This window comes from Lipophrys pholis, assembly GCF_963383615.2.
Source record: "Lipophrys pholis genome assembly, chromosome: 18".
In the NCBI taxonomy this organism is placed as follows: domain Eukaryota; kingdom Metazoa; phylum Chordata; class Actinopteri; order Blenniiformes; family Blenniidae; genus Lipophrys; species Lipophrys pholis.
Window position 1 is genome coordinate 6,839,507 of NC_137646.1, and position 25,018 is coordinate 6,864,524.

The 25,018-nt window shown below is 41.3% G+C and overlaps 1 protein-coding gene across 1 annotated transcript; it reads left to right on the forward strand.

Annotated features, from left to right (window-relative positions):
• Positions 1 to 327: 327 nt before the first annotated feature.
• On the forward strand, positions 328 to 4,394 carry LOC308123485 (C-type mannose receptor 2-like). Its single transcript, XM_080485995.1, has 9 exons — positions 328 to 492; positions 654 to 696; positions 928 to 1,095; positions 1,656 to 1,880; positions 2,100 to 2,199; positions 2,298 to 2,533; positions 2,871 to 3,128; positions 3,560 to 3,639; positions 3,767 to 4,394. The coding sequence occupies exons 1-9, from the start codon at positions 490 to 492 to the stop codon at positions 3,821 to 3,823; spliced, it is 1,170 nt and encodes a 389-aa protein (XP_080342121.1). The 5' UTR covers positions 328 to 489; the 3' UTR covers positions 3,824 to 4,394.
• Positions 4,395 to 25,018: the final 20,624 nt, after the last annotated feature.

Consider the following 25,018-nt stretch of genomic DNA (forward strand, 5'->3'; position numbering starts at 1 on the left):
GCCGCACCCCGACTTTGGAATGAACTCCCACTTGACCTGCGCTCCCTGGACTCAGCGGACATCTTTAAAAAGTGCCTAAAAACACATTTGTTTGCCAAAACATTCTCGTCTGATCGACCCACGCTGCCGACTGTCGACATTTGTTGTGTTTTTAAGATGTTTTTTTCTCTTATCTGTTTTCATCTGTTTTTACTGTGAAGCACTTTGTGACACCGTGTCTGTGAAAAGCGCTAAAGAAATAAAATTTGCTTACTTACTTACGTACTTACTTACTTACTTATTTACATACTCTCAGGTGTGCAGCTCAGCTCCAGTGCAGGTCTTGTTGACTCCGCCCAGCACACAGACACACGAGGAAGAAGAAAAAACACAGAATATACAGCAGCAGAGCGACACTTTGTTCAGTCACAGCTGCTGAAAACTGATAGGAGCCAAACCAGCCTTTAGTCACTGTCGGTGTTCCCAAGAGCTCCGGAGGTTACAGAGACAATGGTGAGTCCAGTATATTCTAAAGGTTATTTTTAGATTAATATTAATTATTTTATGACACGTTTCCTAATGTTCCATATCAGATGTGGCATGTACATGAATAATGTGATCAGGAAGTAAGCTTTAGAATGAAAGAATACTTTTTTTTTTGCATCTTTTCAAAGGTTTACCTCATGGAGAGGGGACTGGTGCTTTTTGTTCTCACAGGTTGGTGCAATTTTAAAAAGGCAATTACATCTGTAGCTCATGTTTCTAAAGTGTTGCTGCACCTTGTTAGGATGACAAGGCCCCTGAGGAGGATTGGTGTGTTTCAGGAGAAAACAGGAAGCAAAGGGGATGGAAAGAAAAACATCCAAACAGGAAAATAGTGAAAGATGAAGAGCAAATCAAACGGAGCATACTTTTGATTAATACATTGTATATTCTGTTTTGCTTTAGGAGTGATCACCAATGTAGGTTTTGGCCAAACTCACTACAACTTTGTAAATACTCCTCTGAGCTGGACAAACGCTCAGCGTGTGTGCAGGGATGACTTCACTGATCTGGTCACGATTGAAAGTGCAGCTGACGTTGATGCAGTTGGAAACACAGCTTCGAGCGATACTGGTGAGTCCTGAATACTTGCACCGTATTTGACACACAATGTTGTGGCCAGTCTTTCGTCCCAAAAATCTAAATTTAGAGTTGCACATTGAGGAGATTTTCGACTCGCAGAAAGTAAAAAACACTCGCAGAGAGATTTTCCAGGTTTCACAATAAAGATGCACTATTTATTTAAACAAACAAAAAATATTCTCTGTGGTTTACTTTCTTAAATAATACAAATACTTAACATAAATTCTAGTTTGTACAGGCTTGTGTGCCTGCGGTAGACAAACCATCACTCCCTCCTCCTTCCACACTCACAGCTTCACCTCCTCCTGATTCTAAGGAGGAAGGCCTGACGAGGAGGAGGAGAGATCCACACATTTCTAATGATCAAAATAACTAAAAAAACACAAAAATAGGAAAACTTTAAATAGTATTTCTTATCATCACTTCAGTTTGCACCAATTTGACAAAGAACATTTATAGTCTCAAATGACTCCAACACACACAGAATCATCCACAATGGCAAGTTTCAATTGTCTTGTTTTTGACCGAATCAACATCTTTTATTTGAGCAGGAAAAGCCTGGATTGGTCTTCATGATGACTTGCAAAACAGCTGGATGTGGTCCTTAAATGACAGCAGCTTCTATGGCGAGGGAGAGGCGACGTATAGAAATTGGTTCAGTGGTCAGCCTGACAATTATAATGGAAGAGATAACTGTGGAGGACTTTGGAGGTCATTCAATGACCAATGGATTGACGGGCCTTGCAGTGACAAACTTCAGTCTGTGTGCTTCAGTGGTGAGTTTTTTTAAAGAGTAACATTTGAAAAGCATTACTTTTTGACAAGAGCTTCCAGAAATGTCAATACTTCAGGCTGTGTGTAAATGTGTTGAATAAGTCACTGCCTTAGAAACTACTGTCAAATATTCAGCTTTTTCTTTTATTTTGATTCACAGCAAATAGTAGAAGAACTCATTCTTTGTTTCTTAAAGAAAAAAAAAGTGTCTATATTTCCAGGTACATTGAATGGAAAAGCAACCTTTGTTAGGATTGAAACATTCAGCACTTGGACAGAAGCTCAGAGGTTCTGCAGAGAGAATTATGTCGATCTGGCCAGGTACCGTATGAACTCACTAATTTGTTCATTCCATCCATGAATCTGTGAATTTGTTTTACATACAGTACGATGCAGATCTGCTACTCTTCCCTCCACAGCATACGAAACGAGCCCGAACATGAAATGGTCAAGAGAGTTGCAGATGGCAAGGATGTGTGGATTGGTCTGTATCGGCGAAAAGTTTGGTCTGATGGGAGTGACTCTCTATATCGAAACTGGGAGAACAACCAGCCCGACACTTCAGGCGAGACGTGCGTCGCTACATCATTGGAGTCAGGACTGTGGTCAGATGAAGGCTGCTCCATCCAACGGCCTTTTGTCTGTTACACAGCAAGTAATATATATGTTATTTTTACTACAAAATACTGCATGCTTGTGGCGTTGAGATCCCACAATAAGACTTATTCCATCCTTGCAAATTCTTATTGCAAAAACAATGTTTTCATAAACTCCATTTACAAATATTTGAAAGAATCAGTGACTCATCTCTCGGCACGTCACTGGATTACAATGCAAATGTTTGAACGATTTACATAAACCTGCTATGCAACAATAGTTTATATGTATGTTGTGTTAAATTGGTGCTTCTATAAACACAAGATACAAACATGTTTGGTCATTCTGTTTCACTTCTGCCACTGATAGTAAGTAAGTTGTTCTGTGGTTCTCAGCTCCAGCTCATGTAGAAGACTTCAGGTCAACAGGACAAAGTGAGACCAGTGTCACTCTGCAGTGGAACAAAGTGAACAACAACATCAGCTTCATCCTCCAGTTTAATGGTACCGAGACAAACATCAGAGCACCAGATGGAGACGGACCAGTAACTCACACAGTCTCATCTCTCTCTGCTGCAACTGAGTACACATTCACTGTCTTCTCTGTGTTTGGGAGCGTCAGAAGCGGCGGAGTCAGCATTAATGCAGTCACTGGTAAGACGTCTTGACTCGTGTCATCAAACAGATGAACGATAGAAAAACAACATACTTTAGTGGAAAAACTGTTTTTTTGTTGTTTTTCTTCCCTCATCCCTGAGTTATACAGTCAAGCAACACATGTTAAAGTTAAATTACTGTTAAATGTACATACAGAATTTCTAAGTATAATGAATGCCGTCTTTCCGTTTACTTCATTCCATGTAAACCTGACTGCTTGACACTTCTTACAACAGAGGGACCCTGTAAGTATGCTTTTTTTTCTTTGTAATTGAGATTTTTCTTTTCCAGAATCTTTTCATCGGCTCCTGATCACAGGAACACCTCAAACCATACACCTACAAAGTGCAACCTGATGTGTTTTATCTAGGCACATTGTGAACACATTGGGTTTTGTTTTGTGAGCTTCTCTGTTTTTCTGTCAACAGATTATGTCTATAGGTTCAAAGTCAGATACAGTTCAAGTGGTGAACTATCACAACATGAAAAGGAGGCTCTTTTGGACCAGGTGGGACTAATATCAGTTAACATTTTAGTATTAACTATCATTTATCTTTCATTATTCTTTTGAAAAAAAAATTAAAAATGTAATTCCTAATATGGACATATTTTCTGCGTGTGTTGTTGTTGTTCAGCTCATCGAGAAGTACGGCCTGCCACCCCAGTCTGTGAGGAATAAGTCTATTACTTGAAACTACTGGATCCAACTGGAGACGCACATGGAAGGATTTCAACCTTTTACATTCAAATTCGCTTTCCAGGGGAATTATATGATCTATAATAAATGCATAGCATCCCTTTGTGTAATTAATGTCACTGCAAGAGTGGCAGGGATGAGTTTTGATGAAGCTATTTCCACTTTTCTGTCATCGTTAAATCATTTCCATATTATTGCTCAGGGCTGTCCTCTCGTCCTGACTCTCTATATTGTTCACACAAGTTAAAAAAGGCGACATTATGCAGGGATGTTGTCTGTTTGTCTCGTGGATTCTTGGATTTGTGATTTTGCTTTGCCATTTTGATTTTGTTCTGTGGATTGTTGCACCTTTGCTTGGTGGTGGTGAAATTTGAGAAAGCTTCCTTGAAAGCGATTGACAAGCGCTTGGGCGTGATTATAGTGACATCTGCTGGGGGTTTGTATGTACTGCACGTGAGGGGAAGAGTTGACATGGGATCATAATTTCATGACTGTGACTGGTCTCATCCTTTCATCTTTCATTTCAGTTCTTGATTTAAAATAAATAAATAGTTGTTTTCCAACCAAACTTGTGTCACTGTAGTAAATCACATTGAAGATCTTTATTTTCTAAAGAATAACTTCGACAGTCTTTCACTCTGGCCTCCACCTTTTCTCACTATACTGCTCTGGCTATGTGAGAAAACCCACACATACACAGGGATAACTTGCAAACGGTGCACAGAGTCAGTGTGGAGGAATACTGCCAATGCTAATCCCCCAAAACAAACTTTTTTGTAGGTATTCTTTTTTTTTTAGCTTTTTATCTGTCAGTCATTCATTTGTTTTCCACCATCAAAGAAATGCAGCGTTACATCATTGCATGCCAAGGCCTGATTGCTTCATCAATAAAGAAATGACAGTATTTTCAACAGAAGTTACCAGTTTTGGGTGCTTTCAATTCGCACCACAAGTCCTTTTGTTGCCAGTCTAACTAAAGAAAGACACATGAGTCAGGTTTCTTAAAAATTGATTATCAAACTATATTGAAGTGCGGTAAGCAAGCAATATTCTCAATTTACAGAATTCTGGGTCCTGGTTCCTACTCTAAACCGAGCGACGTGAACTGCGAGCGTGTCTGCCGATGCAACATGTGTATTTATGCATTCTTCTGCCCACAGGGGCAGGACGGTCCAGATGGTGATTCACGGGGTCACCGCAGGGTTAGCTGAGGTTTGCAGGATGTCACGAAGCCAGGCTGGGTCAAGGGGTACTTGAGGGCGGTCATCAAAAGGGACCAGTTGTGACGGGGTTCCTCCGATTGTAGTCTAGGTTTCGATCCCCCCACTCAAGTTCCTGTTTCACAGGCTTTGTCTCCTCCAAACACTGAGATAAGCACATTTTACAGGCAGCATCCTGCAACCATCAACTAAAGTTGTTTCTCATTAGAGCTGACCTCAGCAGATTGTTAGTCATGGGCTTAGCAAATTTCCTCAGAGAAAGTTAGTATCTTTCACACAGTGTTTAAGCAGAGCAGTTATTTTAAGAATAGAATCTCTTAACACCAGGTAAAGTCACTTTAGGAATGCTGTAGAGTGAAAGAGCTTGCAAACTTTGTTCTTCAATTACAGTATTGATCATTTATACCCATATACAACCATATAAGTCAAAAGCAAGCGAGGACAGAAAAAAAAAAAAGATGAAGCTATACAGCAATGAACAATTCCCCTCTTCTAGATCCTTATTCAGAGTTTAAATTAAATTCCAGTTTATTGTCATATGCAAATCACCAAACCTGTTTCCCCTGTACAAGGAACTTCTTCTTCTGCTGTTCACAGAGAATGCCAGCAGCAAAATAGCATGTAAAAGAAAACGGTGCAAAATAAGTCAATGACTGTCTACAATACATAAATAGAAAGTGGTGCAAGAATAGGTGAAGAAATGTTTATGTACAAATAGAAAAACTAGAGTCAAAAGATGCAGCATGAAGCATGTACAAGCAGTCTTGTGCCAAACGTGTTGTATGAGGCAGAAGGAAGAAGGATCTTCTCATTTTCACCGCTCAGAAAAATAAAGGGAAGACTAAAATAACACATCCGACGGATGTTCTCCTGACGGATGTTCTCCTGAGGGACGTTCTCCTGAGGGACGTTCTCCTGAGGGATGTTCTCCTGGGGGACGTTCTCCTGGGGGATGTTCTCCTGAGGGACGTTCTCCTGAGGGATCCCCTCCCAGACTTGGATCAAAGCATCAGTGCATTCCTTTTTGTTTGTTGTTTGTTTTCAGTTTTGTCATGACCATGTGTTAAATTAGGCTATTTTCATTTATTTTTATTTGTGCATGAGGGTGAATCTTCACTCTTTCACTTTAATAAAGTTGCCGGCCTGCATGCAATTCCTGTCCTCACCATTGAAGTGTGGGGGCGCTAGTCTTAAACGTCATTAAATCATACATTCGCTCAATTTGAAACAGGGAAACCTGGTAAATGTCGGCTTTCGTAAAAGAAAATAAGCTGGGGGACTCTGAGGAGCAGCAACAGAAGCTGATCCAGGTCTGTGTTGCTTCTGTCTGAAGGTAATATCGATTAACTGTAGTTGTCAAGTGCGTCTATATTTTTGCAGATTGTCCCCACTTGATAGGACATCCTCCCAACTGAACCACAGGACTCCACTCTTTGCGAATTGGCTGCTTTTATTTTCTTTTGCAGTCATTTGCAGCGGGTGGGAAAAACCTCAAAGGAACAAAGGGAATGCAGGATAAGCACATGTACATATGGTTTGTTTTCAGATTCACAGATTTTTCACACCTTTCTTAACAACAAGCACATTTTCCATTCTGTGTTTCTCTTTAAGAATTGAAATTGTATTTTAACTAAGTGTACATTTTTTAGCAGTCTTATGGTGTTACCATCACAAAATAAGAAAATGAAATCACAAAATAATAATTTCCACATGCCTACTAAGTATTTATACTTTTCCCCTTAATTCTTAACACTTTTTATTCTAGTAAGTTTTAGCAAATCAAACATTTACTTTCAGTAAATCAAATAATCAATCCACGATTCAAAATACAAATAAACAGTTCAGAAACTCTAATTTCAAAATTATAGCTATATTTTCTTCACTGTTTTCTCACAATCAACGATCGATCATTGTAAATCAAAAGAGTTCTGTTCACATGTTCGTGCCTTCTGATTCCCAGCGCGCATGAACGCACCACAGAGTCACCTACTCTCGCAATGTAAACAGTCATGGCGGCGCTCACCGGCTGTTCTTCAGACGTCTTTTGACGTGCCTTTGGGGAGATCGCCTGCACGATAGATTTACCACGCTCGAGATACTTTTGGCTTTTTTGGCTCGCGCTGCCCGCGTTGATTGAGCCACCTGTGTCACTCTCTGCTTCTGATCACTCATGTGCTTGGTTTTCTCCTCCTCCGGAGTGCGTGCACTGGAGGGATATAGGTTCTGCCCTCTGACGTGACAACTCCGTCAAGGATGAGGGGATGAGAGGGCAAGGCAGCTCGACTACAACCAAACAACATCTGACTTAATCTCAAACTGCGCAGGCCTGAAAGTCAACAGGTGCTAAATCAGCACTGTGTAGTACAGAAGATCAGTTTGTGATCTGTAGTCGTCTGTTTCTGTAAATATACATTTTGCTGATTGATTATGTGGCACTGATGTGAAAACTCAGTGAGTGAGGATGGTGCTACGTGCATCCCCCCCAAAAAAACACACATCAGCCACACATCATGGACTTTATAGGTCAAAGTAGTGACGAGAAGAAAGAAGATTCCCATGTGGCGTTATCATGGACTCTAATGTTCTTGTTCCATTTGCATTGCAGATTGTTTGTGTGATAATTATTTCTACAGGACCCAAAACTAATCTCTGGCGGCTAGTACAGGAATCAGCTGAGAAAGAAGCCGCTACACCCCCTACGTAAATAGCCTGGGATTACTGCAAAAAGTGTCCAAATGAAGCATCACCAACAAATATTCAAGCCAACTAAAAAAGTTGCCAAAATGACTCTTGCACACTTTGTGTTTTGTAAAATGCCTTAAATAGGCGCGGCTCAATGTCCGACTGGGACTTGTGGTGACTGTGCATCCAGTGCTCCCTTTAGCTCAGACCCATTGTGGTATCGCTTCTCGGCCTTTTGGCTAAGACAGCGGTCCCCTCCTTTGGGTGGTGAAGTCGTTTACCTGTTGTGGTATTGATTTCATACTCGTGTAGGAGGACATTTTGTTTTTTTCAGGAATATTGTTTCTCTTTTGCATTTTATTTGTAGTAGAGTGATTGTCCTGATAAAAAGTGTTGTTGTGCAGACTGAGGGGAGCTGTTCTAATAGCTTTCTCTCTGTCTGCTCGACCTTTTATTGCTAACTTTTAAAGTTTATTTATAATTTTAACTATTTATTGTATTCTTAATTGTTTTTTTACCTTTTTAAGCTGGTGGTGCCTCCAACATGTCGGCCAGTCATGCCGGCATTAGGAGGCACCACAGCGTACGTTTTACTTTTGTAGAAAAAGAAGGGAAATTGGTATGTATGTCACGCCTTGATTTTTCCAGGAAGCTCGTGCAAGGTGTGCTCAACTTTTCCCCGACAGACCTGAATTGTGTCCTGACCCTGCCCTTTAACAAAGGATTTGATGTAAGTTTTTGTTCTGCAGCACTCCTGCGACAGTTCTGGTTACGTTTTGAAAATGTAAAACCCCAGTTTGCTGTGTTCAATGTGGAGAAGCTTTCTGACAATGCGCTTAAAACCGTTATTGTCAGAATGTTCAATGAAACAGTGAATGCAGAAGACATCTGTGCATGGCTGGGTAGATACTGCACTGTTAAAGGCCAGGCTACCAAGGTGAGGGATGAGGACGGCATCTGGAATTGCGCTTGGAGGGTCCCCATTCAACAATGGCAGGACCCCCAGGGCTTCCAGGGCCTGAAACATCTCCCACCCATGGTAGTCCTGGGTGAAAACAGGGGCTATATTCATTACCAGGGCCAGCCCAAGCTCTGCCGTAAGTGTGGTCAGCACGGCCACCTGGCTGAAGCCTGTGAGCTGGTCGTTTGCAGGAAGTGCAGAGAAATTGGTCACACCTTTGAGGAGTGTACCAATGGCAGAAGGTGCAACCTCTGTGGAGAGACCAACCACCTCTTCAGAGATTGCCCCAAATCCTTTGCCAACAAGTTGAAGGCAGCAAAACAGACAGAAAAGGAAGGAAGTGACGGACACGAGGAACAGGTGAAAGAGATAATTGAAGAGGCGGGTATTGTGAACCCTGATCCCCCACCAACCACTGTGGTTGGAGGAGAAGGATCAGTTGAGGCAAAAGGGGAGGGGCCTGCAAAGACCTTCTCAGGTGAATCCACCGGAGATGAGAGCAGGCAGGCAGCAGGTGGAGCTGTTTCCAGTGGTGAGGAAAGCCAGGGATCCAGCAATGATGCCTCCCTCCCCAATGCCCAACTCCCCAAGAGACCGGCATCAGAATTGTCCTCTGAGTCTCCCCAGGGCTCAGAGAAGAGGGGAAGAGTTGAGGTGTACTCAGACAGTTCGTCTGTGGAGGAACCCAGAGTCTTCCCCTCCAATTCACCCAATGAGGTTTCTTTTCTTTCAATTGCTCTGCAATCAACCCCAAAAGGCTCAAAAATGGATTGCAGGTTGCGGGAGAGACCAACTCCCAGAGCCCGAACGGGGAACAGAGCTCAAACCCTTCACACCTCACCTATGGAAGTGAAGGAAGAGCTCAGTTCACAAGTGATAACTTAGTCACTGTTTTTAACTGATTTTATAGTTCAAACTTTGTAAATGTCCTACCTGTTGTTTTAACCATACTCATGACCCTCACCTTCTCTACCATCAATGTGAGAAGTGTGAAGTCGAGAGTTAGAGCCCAGAGTGTTTTATCCTTTTTAAGTTCATTTAAGTCGGATGTGTTTTTATTACAGGAGTGTGCTATACCGTTTTTAAATTCTTACAAACAGTGGGAGGAGGTGTGGCCACTCCCGTCAGTATGGAGTGGCTCCAGCAGTAGTAAAAATGATGGAGTGGCCATTTTAATAAATAATCCCCGGATCTTGGTGAAGGGCAGCACTGTGGTGAGAGACGGTAGGGCACTTTTAATACATTTGACTTTTATGGACCAGGATTTTAAGCTCTTGAATATTTATGGTTTTAATGACGAAAATGATAGGTATGACCTTTTAAAGGAACAGCACATGGCTGTTGACACGGACCCCTCCGGGAACCCAAAGACGACAGCAATGGCTCGTTTCTGGATGGGGTCCTACCTTCGAAGGATTAAGATTTTACCCATTGATCTTAAAATACCAGTTTCTTTTAACCTGCCATCGGCCTATGATTTTATCAAGACATTTTTTAAACAGTTTAACCTGGAACAGGAGGAGTTGCAGATTTTAACGAACCACAAATCTCTCATTTCCGTTGTGCAGGAACGGGAAGCAGTGAGTCCAGTGCGCGGGCTTGCACTCGGTGAGCCCTCCACAGTTTGGCGCAACGTGAACCATCCTGTCCTCCCAAACAGACTCCGGGACCTGTCATGGCTGGTGGCTCACGAGGTTCTCCCAGTCAGGGCCGTCATGCACTCCCGAGGAATGGCAGCGCACTCAACTTGCCCCCGGCCTGGTTGTGGCGCTCCTGAGTTGGTGAGGCACCTCCTCTGGGAGTGCAGCGCTGCCGTAGACCAGTGGGCAACGGCCGGCTCCTTGCAATTCCCGTACTTACCAGCAGGGGGGGTCCTTACAGCAGAGCTGGTGCTATACGGGGTGAGCCACGAGTTCATGACAAAGAAGGACTTTGAAAAGATGTGGCTCACCCTGGCCGCCATCAAAGACGCCACCTGGACCTCCAGAAACCTGCTGGTAAGAAGGCATAGGCAGATCCCCCCGTGGCTGTGATCCAGATGGCCGCAGCGACGGTCCGCGAGGTGGAAGCTGCAGGCGGCAGGCCGAGGACACAGCCACAAAGAAGAATCGCCTCCCTGCCCATTCGGACGAAGGAGCCGGAGCCTCACGAGAAAAGGTCAAGGCAGCGGCGGCCTGGCTGTCCGGGTGTGGACGGAGGGAAGGAGCAGGACGGAGAGGACCTCCTCTGAGCACCATGGCAGAACCCCGAGAGACCAAATGTTTGAGAGAACAGGATGAGTTCCCCTTGATAGGGACTCACTGCTCTCCTGCACAACAGAATAGACCTTTTAAACTGAATGCACTCCTATTTATTGACTTTTACAACGATAGACACTTTTTATTTCCTCATGTTTCTCATTTTACTCAACAGGTCCTGCTTTATTTGTAAATATCTATTTATTTAAAGTACTGTATTTATGATATTTTAAAACAGAAGCTTGTTCCTTGTTTGCTTTTATGTGTGAAATGAGTGAAAACATCTGTGGAAGAAATGGAAGAAAATGACTTGTGAAAGGTGTCAATAAAATCTTGTAAAAGAAAAAATCTGTTCTTATCAGTTTAATATCTGATATGTCCCCTATCTGGGGACTGTATATTAAATTGATTTTTGGAACAGGGAGATGGAATAGGAGCTTGCTCTGTCCACTCCACGCATCAGCCTGGTATTGCAGTTCATCTGGGAATGGTGCACCCTCCTCTCCTGTTGAATGAAAACTAAGTAGTTCTTTATTGAAGTTAAGCAAAGAAAGCAAGTTTCAAAAGAAGTGTAGAACAAAGATCCTGTCTGTGTCAGCAGGGGTGTGAGCCTGTCACTGTTGCCAACTTGGTGACTTTTCAGGTCCTGTTGGCAACTTTTTTTGTGAAAAGCGACTGGCGACAATTCTAGCGACTTTCTAGTGTGTTTGGTGACTCTGAGGTGAAAGCAGGTCTGGTTCTGCAGTCACTGTGGTCAACGAGCAGCGGGTCCTGCTGTGAGCCCCTCCCCCGTCCTGAAGCATTGACAGACCTGCGGTCAGTCTGACAGTCCCTCCCTCCCTCCTGCAGTCAGACCAGAGGAGACCCTCACCACACTGCGTCCACACTGAGAAGGAACCGCGCATGCGCAAGGCCGCCGCTGGTTTACTGAGCGGCAAGTAAATATAAATATTTTTTCAATCACACTGAGGCCTGTGGCCTGTACTAGGAACCCTGATCAACATATCCAGGATCTCTCTGTTTCCTGGGTTGACTGATCCTGATCACCGTTACTACCAAGCAGGTTATCAACTCTCTGGTTCAACCCAGACCTATGTGTGCTTGTTCACATGAAAGGGGCGGAGTTTGCAGCATCTGACCAATCACACACAGAGAAACTCTGCAGAGCAGTTTACAGATTACTGAAGGAGCAGTTAATCTCTGAGATTATGAAGAATTAAAACACATCCAGCAGCTAAAAGCAACACTGCTGCTGCAGCCAAAGCCAGAACATTCCTGACTTGTTAATGCTGACTTGGTGAGATTATACCAGATTAATTCTCAAGACTATATAAACAGACAGCACTGTGATCACTCAGTTTCACTTTATTCCAGCAGAAACGTGTCGGGCTGAACTTCCTCACTGATCTTCTTTTAGTTTAGATTTTCCATCCAGTTGTTTTGAGGCTGAGTTTCTCTTGTGTTTTATGTTGGAATATTAATTCATCACCGTGACGACAGGAGTAGTTCTGGTTCCATAAATTCATGTTTCTGCAGTTCTGTCAGGTGTGATCATTAAGCTCATTATTCCAGATCAACCCTCGTGGAGATAAACAGACTTGGAACAAGTCAAGAACAAAAACTTCCTTCAAAGCCTCAGAGACCAGGATTTATTCTATTATGTCAAAAAGATTTCTAAATTACTTTCTCATCTCCGCTCTGCTGCAGCTCAGTGCTGAACCTGCCCACCAATCACCATCATTTAAGAATGGGCGGGGCATTTTCCAAGAGATCTGATTGGTCAGGAGGCGGAGCTTTGACCTCTTATCCAGAACATAACCTGCTCCGGAGGTTAGACATTCAGGGTAAATTACCATGGTGATTTATCCTGGTGAGAAGTGAATGAGTGTCATAGTATGGAAAGTTATCTGGATAAGAGAAAATCCAGCTTCGTAGTATAGGCCTCAGGCCTCAGGTCACACAGCGTTTACCAACATTGATGTGTTTGTGAAAATTTGAGTTGAAAAAGAGCAAGAAGAGCGCCCCCTCTGGCCACGGGGGTTAAAAGCTCACAGCACCTGCTATTCTCAGGCAGTCTCCCATACAAGCAGATGGCGCTAGATGGCGCTGTCTGTTCAACAAATGTTTGAAAACACACTTCATGGCCAATCTTTCAGCCTCTATCTTCAAACCAACAGCGCCATCTGGTGGAGTCAGAAAATAAAGTAAATGGTTGATGAGGCTTCATTTGGCCAAGGCTCCATCGAGGCTCAGTGCCGGTGTAAGATTGTAAAAGGACCCTCATAGAATCTGAACCCTGAGGTCCATTTTCCACAGCAGAATATATGGACCCCTAATATTTGTACTGAAACGTTAATAGAATTTAAGAACATAAATAAATATGAACAGAAACAACAACATATAATAGATAATGAGTAACTATTTTATTCTAGAGTAACTATGACACAGAGAGACATACTGATGGTAGATTTTAAAGGAGTTAGAATCTTCTTGAGATTCCTTCAGTCTACAAGTTGATGATAGAGCAGCTTCATGAGTGACGACAACATATACACTTTAGGAGCCACTGCCATGACCCAGGTTTGAACCGGGGTTGCTGCGGCCACAACACAGAGTACTAACCACTATACGATCACAGCCACAACGCAGAGTACTAACCACTATATGATCACGGCCATAACACAGAGTACTAACCACTATACGATCACAGCCACAACACAGAGTACTAACCACTATATGATCACAGCCACAACACAGAGTACTAACCACTATACGATCACTGTCATAACACAGAGTACTAACCACTATACGATCACTGTCATAACACAGAGTACTAACCACTATATGATCACTGTCACAATACAGAGTACTAACCACTATACGGTCACAAAACAGAGTACTAACCACTATTTGATCATGGCCACAACACAGAGTACTAACCACCATACGATCACGGTCACAACACAGAGTACTAACCACTATTTGATCATGGCCACAACACAGAGTACTAACCACTATACGATCACTGTCAAAACATAGAGTACTAACCACTATACGATCACAGCCACAACACAGAGTACTAACTACTATACGATCACGGCCACAAGGAAACATTACAATGATAATATCTCAGCAATCTTTGGAGACAACACTGACTCTGAACTTCAGATTGATCATGTGTTAATAAAAGCCAGGGGGGACGGAGGGGGACGTCTCTGCATGGAACAATAAGATGTCACCAGTTTATTAAAATGTTTATTACCTACCTACTGCCTGAATGTGCTGTAAATAAGTTTGCAGGATTTTTACATGGAGGAATTAAGCTGATGGTTAAATGGACAAAAAGATATATAGCATTCATTATGTTTTTAATTATTAGTTATTAGTGTTTCAGCTGTACAGTTTAGCTACGTCACATTAACACAGTAAAATGTCGGCTAATGTCTGGAGCTTCAGCTGTGATGTGATAAAGAAGTAATTTTCTTTGATGGACTGGTTGTACTTATGGAGTGACCAGCAGGCTGAGAGAGGGGGGGGGGGGGGGGGGGGGCACAGACCTGTAAGAAAGTGTAAGTCCAATGAAATAGAAAGTATAGAGCCTTACCTTACTGTCAGCCTCTCTGAGTTTTTGTCTCCTCTTGCTTCAGCTGCACCTCGACACCCTGTCCATGAAAATCACAACCTTGGTGGAGTACTATGTCTTCCTGTATTGGCAGGCCTGGGTAGCTCAGACGGTAGAGCATCAGACTTTTAATCTGAGGGTCCAGGGTTCAAGTCCCTGTTCAGGCTCTTGGTGGGAAGAAACTGAGCAGGATCACTTTCGCAGCAACACATCATCAGTAGGATAAAACTAACCGGTCTCTTGATGTTCTATGTCAACGCAGAACAATTATCTTGAGTCTCCATGCAGAGGAGTGTTGCTTTCATGATCTACACCAGGGTTCCTCAATTCTGGGCCTCAACATGCCCTGCACGTTCTAGCTCTCCCAGCTTCAGCACACCTCAATCTGATGTTGATGTCATCATCAAGCTTGTAAAAAAGCCAGGTAAGGAGGCCCTTATTGTGTTCAGGTGTGTTACAACTGGGAGAAACCTGAAACGCGGCCAAGAATTGTGGAACTCTGATCTGCACCCAATTGTCAAATGACTGATATCCCGAGGAGCTGCTGTCCAGTAGAGAAATACTCTGGTGGAGCTGCTGTTTATCTTGATCATATCAAGTATTAAAAGTCTCTGAGGTTACATAACCAGCAAACATAATGACTTTATATCTATTGCACTTTTCTAAACTCAGTTACAAAGTACTTTTACATTAAAACCACAATATAATGTACAACAATGAAATACAGAACAATTAAAAATAGACAAGAAGAAATAGAAACTAAAAATAAGAGAACATCAGTTTCTAAAAGCCAAGTGATAAAAATCAGTTTTAAGATGAGACTTAAAACAGGATATTGAGTTTTCCTGCCTGAGTTCCAGAGCCGAGGAGCCGGGGAGTAAAGGCTCTGTCACCCTGGTAATGAGCCTTGTTCTCGGTACCATTAGTAGACCCCTGTCAGAGGAACAGTCTGGCTTATTTCACTTTGTGAGGAAGCCTGTAGTCACAATCGTGAATTACAACATTGGGCTGTAAACATAAACATTGAGCACTCATGAGATTTCAAATGAATTCTTAGCAATATCATTTCCCCCAAAATAATGGAAATGGTGATGGTTCCAACAAAGCCCAAGATTAAACACGAAAACTGATTTTCTTTTACTGGCCTCAGCCTTTTGTTTCTGCTCATTATCAAACTGAGCATCTGATCACCAAACAGCCATTTTCTATTGTGACTGTCAAGCATGGAGCTCATTAGGTGACATAATGAGATGGCAGAGTCCTGGACACAATGTTACTTACCTCTTCGAGTCATGATATCGGTGCTGCTGACTTCTGTTCTCACAGTGAAGTCAATTAATATGTTGAGTCCAAGCAGGGGGAACTTTTCTTGTGCTTCAATAGACAAAATATCCCCCTCTAGCTTCGTTTTGCAAACGCATGTGGCATTGACAAAGGTATTTTTGAGTTATTTTAGCACTCAGAGATCAAAGGAGATTAAAGGAGAGCAAAGGAGATAACATTTTATCAAAGTAGATAACATTTTATCAAAGGAGATCAAATGAGATCAAAGGAGAGCAAAGGAGATCAAAGGACAGGCTCTTTATTCAATGTTTGACCTACCTCAAAATATATTAGGGACGTGTTGACAAACCATAATCTACGAAAGAACTCTGTCTTGTGTCTTTTCTGTCAATAGACTACAAGTGCCATGAACCCCGATCACGAGACTTTGCACCTCTTGAGCCGCCTCTCTTAAGACTGCACAGCAAAGAAAATGGAGTCTCCGTTTGGCCATCCCGCAGTCTCAACATCATCCCAGAAGCCTTCCTCAGCTTTAACATGGAATGGAACTCAGTATCTGCCTGCATCACCAGCACCCAGCCCGCCCTCCTCCAGGCCCTGTCAGCCTGATCACCTGCTCAGGCAGAGCATCCAACGCTCCCTCACACACATCCTGTTTGAAAGGTGAGAATAACTTTACACACTTGTATGAAACCCACAGCCTGTTACTTTTTGATTATCTACATAGTGTAATTTAAGGCGTTTCTTCCAAAAAGATATTGGCATACACACAATATAATTTTACAATCAAGTCATAATATGCAACAAGTCATCCTTTGAAATTCATGACCCTCAATTCCAGTCACCAGTCACATTTAAGTTATAATTTCATTATATGTATGATTATCAGAGTACCCTGACCCACATTTGCAAAAATATTTGACTTTCACCTTTATTTGGTTCGGGATTCCCATTGTAGCATTGATGCAAGAATTCATGACTGAGCAAGATCATGACACTGGCTGGTTCTTTGCCCAGTCATGAAAGGTCTAGTTCATTAAATATATTGTTTTGCATACTAAATATTAGCACAGTACTATAAACCCAATCGAAAACATGATCATGACTTTATCTTTGGTGTATCGTTCAGAAAAAGTTATCAAAATGAAAGAGGATGAATATACAGACGGTTTGGCAACTCACAAAAAGACCAGGATGCTGTGATGTGCCTCAAACTAGGAGATTATTCTATATATACATTTCATCTATCTTCTTTACATGCTGCCTTCAGTTTGTCATAATTAGACTAAAATATCAACAAAACAACAGATTTTTATTTCCTGCATGTCAACCTCTCTTCTGTTTATCAGACATTTTGAATTGATGCCAGTTGATTTGATCTGATCTCAGGTCTGCAGAGTTAGAATTGATCTTGAAATACTCTCTTCTGTCTGATGTTAACACTGACTACAAGGTGTGTGGAGCGGCTTAAGGTTATCAACTGAGGTTTGACTGCTCTATTTTGTATCCTGGTCTAAATGAGCTGGACCTGTTGCTTGCAGTGTCAATACGCTGACAAGTTACATCACGGCCAAGTCTCTACTTTAACTCTGCCGAGATCCTCCTCACCAGTCTTTGACCCAGGGTAGAGGCTCCAGGGAGTGAGGCCTCACTGCCATGTGCGATGACGCTGGGCGTAGCCCTGTGTTGCCCTCCGTCATGTCCTGGTTTCAGATGGTGACTAAAAGCAGCAACTCTGTGCTCAGTAGTGGAGGTGATTTCATGCAGCCCCTCGCTGACACCAGCTTGTAGTTTCACTCCATGTCTGAGCGCAGACATTTCACTCTGGAGCCGCTCCATGTTACTCAGCAAGTTGGACTAATCTATGGTGTTAGAGGTGACAGGCGGTAGCTCATCCAAATAGTGGGAGACGAACCGAGGGAGGTTTTCTCTGCACTCATTCAAAACCTTGAAGCAACTTTTAATGTTGTTGATGTTTTTCTGATCTCCTTTAAAAGCCACACATCTTTGTTTGGTGTCAGGACAGAGTTCAAACAGCCTCGTTCTTCAGGATTCAATCCATTTCAAGTCCAACGTGTTGGAAGCTGTTAGAACCAGATGGTCCTGGCTCATTGTTCTCATTCTGACCAGGAGAAAGTTTAAAAACTCGTCCTCAACTAGAAGCTTGCCGTCAACAGTCTCATAAACCACAGGTTTTAAACCTGGCCAGTTAGATAGTGGAGGAGCCGTCACTCTGAACTCCCGCTCAGCCATCTTGCTCAACTTTTGTTGTTGCTGTAGGTAAAGGAAGAAATAGGTGTTATGAGTTATCAACGCACTAGCTTACATACCAGTATAATCAGCTTGTCTCACTTCTGTTCAGAACTGTTAATAACACGACCATATATGGGAGGATGCAACTACAAACACACCAGTTTGCAACATATGTCGAGGTGACAACCTCCTTGTCTGAAGAAAGTACGATTGTGATATCTAAAACTTCTCGGGACAGAACACGAGATATAGTCAGTTTCGATAAAGACAACATGTGATATCCACACCATATGTGCAGGGAGGGGTGAAAGAAATGCTTATAAACCAACGTTTTCCTGTACTCTGCGCTCTTGACCATTGAAGCCTGGTCCTCCAGGACAGACTGGTGCTTGAGCCCGAGATCTGGTTTTATTCCATGTATTCTGTTTAAGGTAATTATCTGTGAAACTGTGTGATTAATTCCACTCTTGTTTCCTCATCAATAAAAGAACACATTAATGACTGTTTTTCCTTCAAGGTCATAGTCAACATTTCTTTGTGGATAAACATTTGTAGCACACAGAACTAGTTTAGAATGATGATTTTTTTTCTTTACAATCAAATAAAATTATATATCATCATCATCTTTATCTTTATTGCAGACACAGGAGTCCATAAAAAATATTCACAAATAAATAAAACAAATATATAAAACAAAATATCAGAAATAGGATAATCACAGATAAGTCAAATATGACCCTATTTATAAAAGACATCCATACCAATACAATAATACCATACACAAGGATGAGTGGTTTTTTACAGGACTATGACTGAGATTATTCAGCAGCATTATCATGGTGTTCTGAGAGTCCTCAAGCCTGCGTATAAATGTATACATCAGATTCCTCATGAGAGCCTGAAATGTAGAAACACCTGCTTGACAGAACATCTCACTTCCTGTTTCCCAGCCAGGTTTTTTTCAGCAGGATCCTCAGAGCATCATTGTAAGCAACCTTGAGCCGTCGTAGGCTTGATTTTCTATATTTAATCCACAAGGGGGCAGTATACAAGGGAGTACGATAAGCTCTAAAGAGAGTCATTTTCACATTATCAGAGCACATAGAATCTGGGTGACAGTGCTCAGACTGCCACCCCCGCGACCTGGAAACGGATCAGTGGGAGAAAATGGATGGATGGATGGATGGATGGATGGATGGAGCACATAGAAAATGTCCTTGCTCGTATGTTGGCTTGAACATACAGCGTACAGCATCGTCTATCCAGATCATCATCATCACACATTTTATCAGAGATGAGATGTCCCAGATATTTTGTTTTGCTACTGACAGTGACTTCCTGTTCTGACAGGTAAAAATGAGGGAAGTTGAGATCCTTCTCCTCCTTAGTTCTACATATCAGAACTGTGCTCTTTCTGGCATTATATTTAACATTATATTTAACATTATATTTAACATTATATTTAACATCAGATTTGAAGCCATACTCAGAACAGATATTTAAAAGCTGCTGAAACCTGCTGGGAGAGAGAATGACCAGATCACCAGCAGACATGAGAGGATTAATTATCTTGTTACCCAGCACACATCCACTTTTACAACTATTCAGTTGTTGAGATAACTCATCCATGTACAAGTTAAAAAGAGCAGGTGAAAGCCCCCCCTCCCCCCCCCCCACTGGCCTCATGAAGCAGCTCAGGAAGATGATCAACATTAAGAGTCATAGCAATGGTCCATGATCAGCTAGAGACGTGTCATACAGCAGGCTCATCCACTGTAAGATGCTTCAATACTAGTAGAGATCAAGGTGCAAATATCTTCTCAGAACTTGTTAGAAAAGGGGCGAGACAAAAACACATGAAATATATTTTCTGGGAGTTCTTTACAGAAAGAGCAATTTATATCTATGTCTTTTTGAAAACGTTCTAAGAAAACACATGAAATCTGTGGATTATTTTAAAAGATACTTCTTTTACTTTATTGTTTATCGTATATCTAGCTGGCAAATTACCCCCCCAAAAAATGGAGGGAGGAGGAGGGGAATCCCCAAACCACTACTGGACCCCGGCACAGAGACAGCAGTCACTGCCAGAGGCCTTTGAGCAAGGCAGCAATATCCAGGGAGCTGATTTATAGAAGGAAAGTTAGATTTAATCATCTCCAGCATTAGTTCATGTTGTTCTTCTCAGTGTAATTGGTCATCGTCTTCAGAGTAGTAATTACAGTAGACTGATTAACTCTAGACTATTCAGAGAGACATGGAATATATTCAGTCAGTTGAAATAAATCTAAATGAATTATTTTACTGGAACTGAAAGATAAATACCTATATAAAGATATTTACTTATAATATGAATCTGGCTGAATAGAAAAACCCTTTTGTGTTCACTGTCAAAGTAACATTACTCTTCTTATATTTAGGTTACATGTATTTAATCGAGTTAATTGTTTTGTTGACTCACCTAGATTTGCACTGTTGCCTTTATTTTCACAAACAACTGTGTAGTGAAAGCACATTTGTTGTTTTAGGTTGATGTTATTCTCTTGTTGATATTGTTTGTGAACAAATCCTTTCTCAGTTCTGCAGTGATACTTTGTGTAGATTTTATTTACCCTGCATATATTGAGTTTGTTCACAACAAGTCATTTATATTTACCAACAAACTTTGTACTGCATTTTATGATGGTCACAATCAACTGATAAAAGAATAAAAACTCCCCAAATCATTCAAAGATCATGAAAAAACTTTATTTTTATTTTCATTCATGATGATTCACTTCATAAATAATGACACATTGTTCTCCCCTACATTAAAGTAGATGAGCTGCTTTTCTAAGTAAAAAGTATCTACAATACTGGCCGTGTACTTCAAACACTCCTTTTCCCTCCTCCTGCTCCCCATGTCTCCAAAGCTGCTGCTTCATACTGACACCTACTGGATATAGGGGGAACTGTAGGTCAGTATTTCTATTGCGTCCATCCATCCACCCATAACAAAACCCATTTAATGTCAAAGATGTTGATCATTTTCTTCTCAACTCATAATGATGATCATTCAGTAAGTTGTATTTTCTATAAAATTATCCAGTCTGTTTACATATGATGTTTTAAAGTTGTTTTTTTTCTCGAACTGAGGAAACAAATTCTAGAATATCAGATTATGTATTTGTCTACAGTTTTATAGCTTGGAACCACCTTGGCTATTTTCATCCTGTCAGGAAAAATACCTGTTAAAAAGGATCTATTGCATACATAAGTAATTGCTTAAGTATACAATCTATTACATCTTTTACACAAGACATATCAATTGTTAGAATCACGAGACTTTTAAACTTTCTGTGCACTTCTGAAACATCACTTTAAAAAACTCCATCTAGAAACATTGAAATACTGTTTTAAAATGTAAAATCAAAGTGACAGTCTCATACATGAGGTTTAATTTCCTTTGTCATCTACTGAAACATGGTGTGACTGTGGTACTTAGTAGTGTAAATGTAATCAATGAGAGATTTGTACAATTCAGAAACTTTTCTATATAGAAATCTTAAAATATGAGTTACTTCCAGATTAAAGTCATTGAAAGAACTTAACGGTTTGATCTCATTTAAAATGGTCTTTTTGCACAACTTGCTGTTTCTTAACAAGCTTAACAGCCTCATCTAACGTCTCAACACTCAACAGTGTGCTTTAAGGAACGTGAAGTTTAAATGTCACTCAAGTCAAAATATTCCACATCACATACATTTTTTTGTTGTTGTTGGTTGTTGTTAGAATAAATAGTTTGAGACGAGGAAATCATTGCATGTTTCCACTGAAGAGTTTTACTTTCATGATATGTACTTCAGTACGTGTTGCAGGTAAACAAACAGTAGTTTTTCCTCCGTAGTGTAAAAAGAGTGAAAAATGAAATTACGACTCATTAATGTTAAATAAAAACAGTGAAGAACAAAAGCCATTGGATTCATGTCAACATTTTACTTCCATTTCTTCAAAGTTCACATCTGCTCATACAAGATTTTTAACCTCACATTTTTCAAAAACACAGAAAGCAGCATTGTTAGAACTAATAATGAAATGTGCTTCTTTAACCTTCATTATCAAGCAGGGACCTTTTGTCAGCCTCTGTGCAGTTCAACACAAATGGAAACCAAACTGATTGAAATCTTCTCATTTTGGTGACAAACCAGAAACAAAATGATTTCCTGAAGCGTCTCAACAGGGTTTAAATCAGCAATGTTGACTTCAAACTGGAGGAGACCTTGTGATTCTGGGCTCAAGCTGGACTTCCTGAACCACATCTGTTGGAGCTCCATTCCCATCTCCACATGTCCAAGTGTCCTTGAGCAAGACACTGAACCCCAAACTGCTCCCAGTGGATGGACTGAGTGCCTTGCATGGTCGCCGCCTCCATTGGTGTGTGAATGAATGGGTGAATGTGATGAACAGTGTAAAGCACTTTGGGGACTGCTAAAGGCCTCTGCATCCTCCCATAAGAAGAAGAAGAAAAGTTCAGCGCTGACGTCAGCCAGCTGCTGGAAAAAATGCTTGTTCAGCAGGAGAGTTCATACTCTCACCCCCTCACAGCTGACACTTCTGGAAAACCTTTTAACTTTTCAACTGCAGCTTATTTCTCACTTCAAGCGTTTTCAGAAATACATTTCTCTGAAGTGTTTCAGTAAGAAAAGAGAAAGTTTGTGTCCAGGACATGATGTTGGTCTGGTTTTAACTGCAGGAACTGACAGTCCTGACGGTTGGTACTGCTGAACAAAAAGTCTCTGGCCAGAGGGAGCTGGCTGAAGAACATGACATCATTTAGTACGGCAAGACTCTGGAGTGCCCAACTTTCTTCTTGTTCTTATGGAGGATGAATCGGCTTTTATACGATGGAAAAACACTATATAAGTGAAATCCATCCACACATCTCACATAGAGTCTTTCATGATTTCATCTCTTTATGGTTTTTCATGTGTCGCCGCAATTTACTACGATCACAGAAACTCCACCCACATGTTTCACAAGAATACGGCTTCTCACCTGTGTGAGTTCTCTTGTGTCTCATCAAATCATTTGATCCTCTGAAACTTTCCCCACATGTTTCACAAGAAAATGGCTTCTCACCTGTGTGAATTCTCTTCTGCACCAACAAACCATCCTGTCCGGTGGAACTTTTAACAAAGAGTTCACCACTTTTCTTCTTATCATTGAAAGTTGTTAAATTCTGACGTAATTGAGGTTTTTTCTGGACCATATTTCCACATGTTTCCTCACAAAGAAGCTTTTCACATTCAGCCTGCTTCTCTGACACAGGGAACTTGTCCACACAATCACTCTGAAACATGCTTCTTCTTTTTATCTCTGCATTTCTACTTGATTCTGAGTCAACAAGTTTTTTCACATCGTGGACTTCAGAGTCATGAGAGAGGAACTGCTCAGTGTCTGGTACTTCTTCTGGTTCACTCAGGGAACTTTGCTCCTCAATTGAAGGAACCCTAAAGGAATCACCTTCAAACTTCAGTAGAAGCCGCTCTCGTTCCTGGCTGGTACCGAGTTCCTGGTGCTCCTCAATCTGTGGAGGTTCTGGTTCTTCTGATTCCCCTTTGATCCGTGGAGGTTCTGGTTCCTTTTTGATCTGTGGAGGATCTGGTTCTACTGGTTCCTTTTTGATCCGTGGAGAGCCTGGTTCTTCTGGTTCCTCTTTAATCTGTGGAGGTTCTGGTTCTTCTGGTTCCTCTTTGATCTGTGGAGGCTCTGGTTCTTCTGGTTCCTCTTTGATTTGTGGAAGTTCTGGTTCTTCAGGTTCTTCTTTCATCTGTGGACGTTCTGGTTCCTCTTTGGTCGGTGGAGGTTCTGATTCTTCTGGTTCCTCTTTGATCTTTGGAGGTTCTGGTTGATCTGCTTCCTCTTTGATCTGTGGAGGTTCTGGTTGTACTGGTTCCTCTTTGATCTGTGAAGGTTCTGGTTCTTCCTGCTCTAGACTGGAGTTTGTTTCTGGTTTAAAGAGCTGCTCCTCCCTACAGCCACGGTGCAGTTGGAGCTCTGGAAGGACAAAAGTTCAAATTAAAAGTTACATTACTTCTACAGTTCCAGCTTTAAAATGACTCAGACGAGTAATTTGATTACAATAAAATCACCTGAGGCAATTATGGCATTAAAGGCAGATCTTATAAATCACGACTGGCAGGACCTTTTTGTATAAGATACTAATTGTTAGAGAAATCTTGTTTTGTCTCATAACTAATGATGTGTAATTTTGCAGTCTGTGTTCTAGGATGACCTGTGTCAGCACTTTTGGAACCCCTGTGCTACTTTTGCTGACCTTCAATGCAGACTCAAAACAATTCAGCCTTTAAGAAGGAGCTGTCTGACTTCAGAGTAAGAAGAACTCTTGGACAATCCTGCAAAGGTTCTACTGTGACTTTGTCTCTTCTTGCAAGAATAATGTAATAAAATTCTCTTATAGGAAGAATTGAAACTATACGGATGAATGTTTTGCCAAAGCTGCCATTTTTGTTCCAATCCTCACCAATTCAGCTCCCAAAAGAAACATTTAATAGATAATAGACAAAATTATATCAAAATGTATTTGGAGAAATAAAAAGCCAAGAGTAAGGTATACACTATTACAGCGCCCTAAAGAAAAAGGTTTGAATTTACCTAATGTAAAATATATTATTGGGCAGCACAATTAAGAATCATAAATAAGTATGAGGAGACAGGATGGAGGGATATGGAACAAATCTCATGTCTGAACGTAATATTAGAAAGTTTACCTTTTTATTACAAAAACTAATGAATGAATTAAAGATGAAAAACAAATGGGTTAAAGGAACAATGAAAATATGAGCAGTAATAAAAAAGAGAATGAAAATGTCTGGTTCAATCTGCAGGGCGACTAAAATAGGAAAGAATTTAGATTTTCTTCCTTCAACCA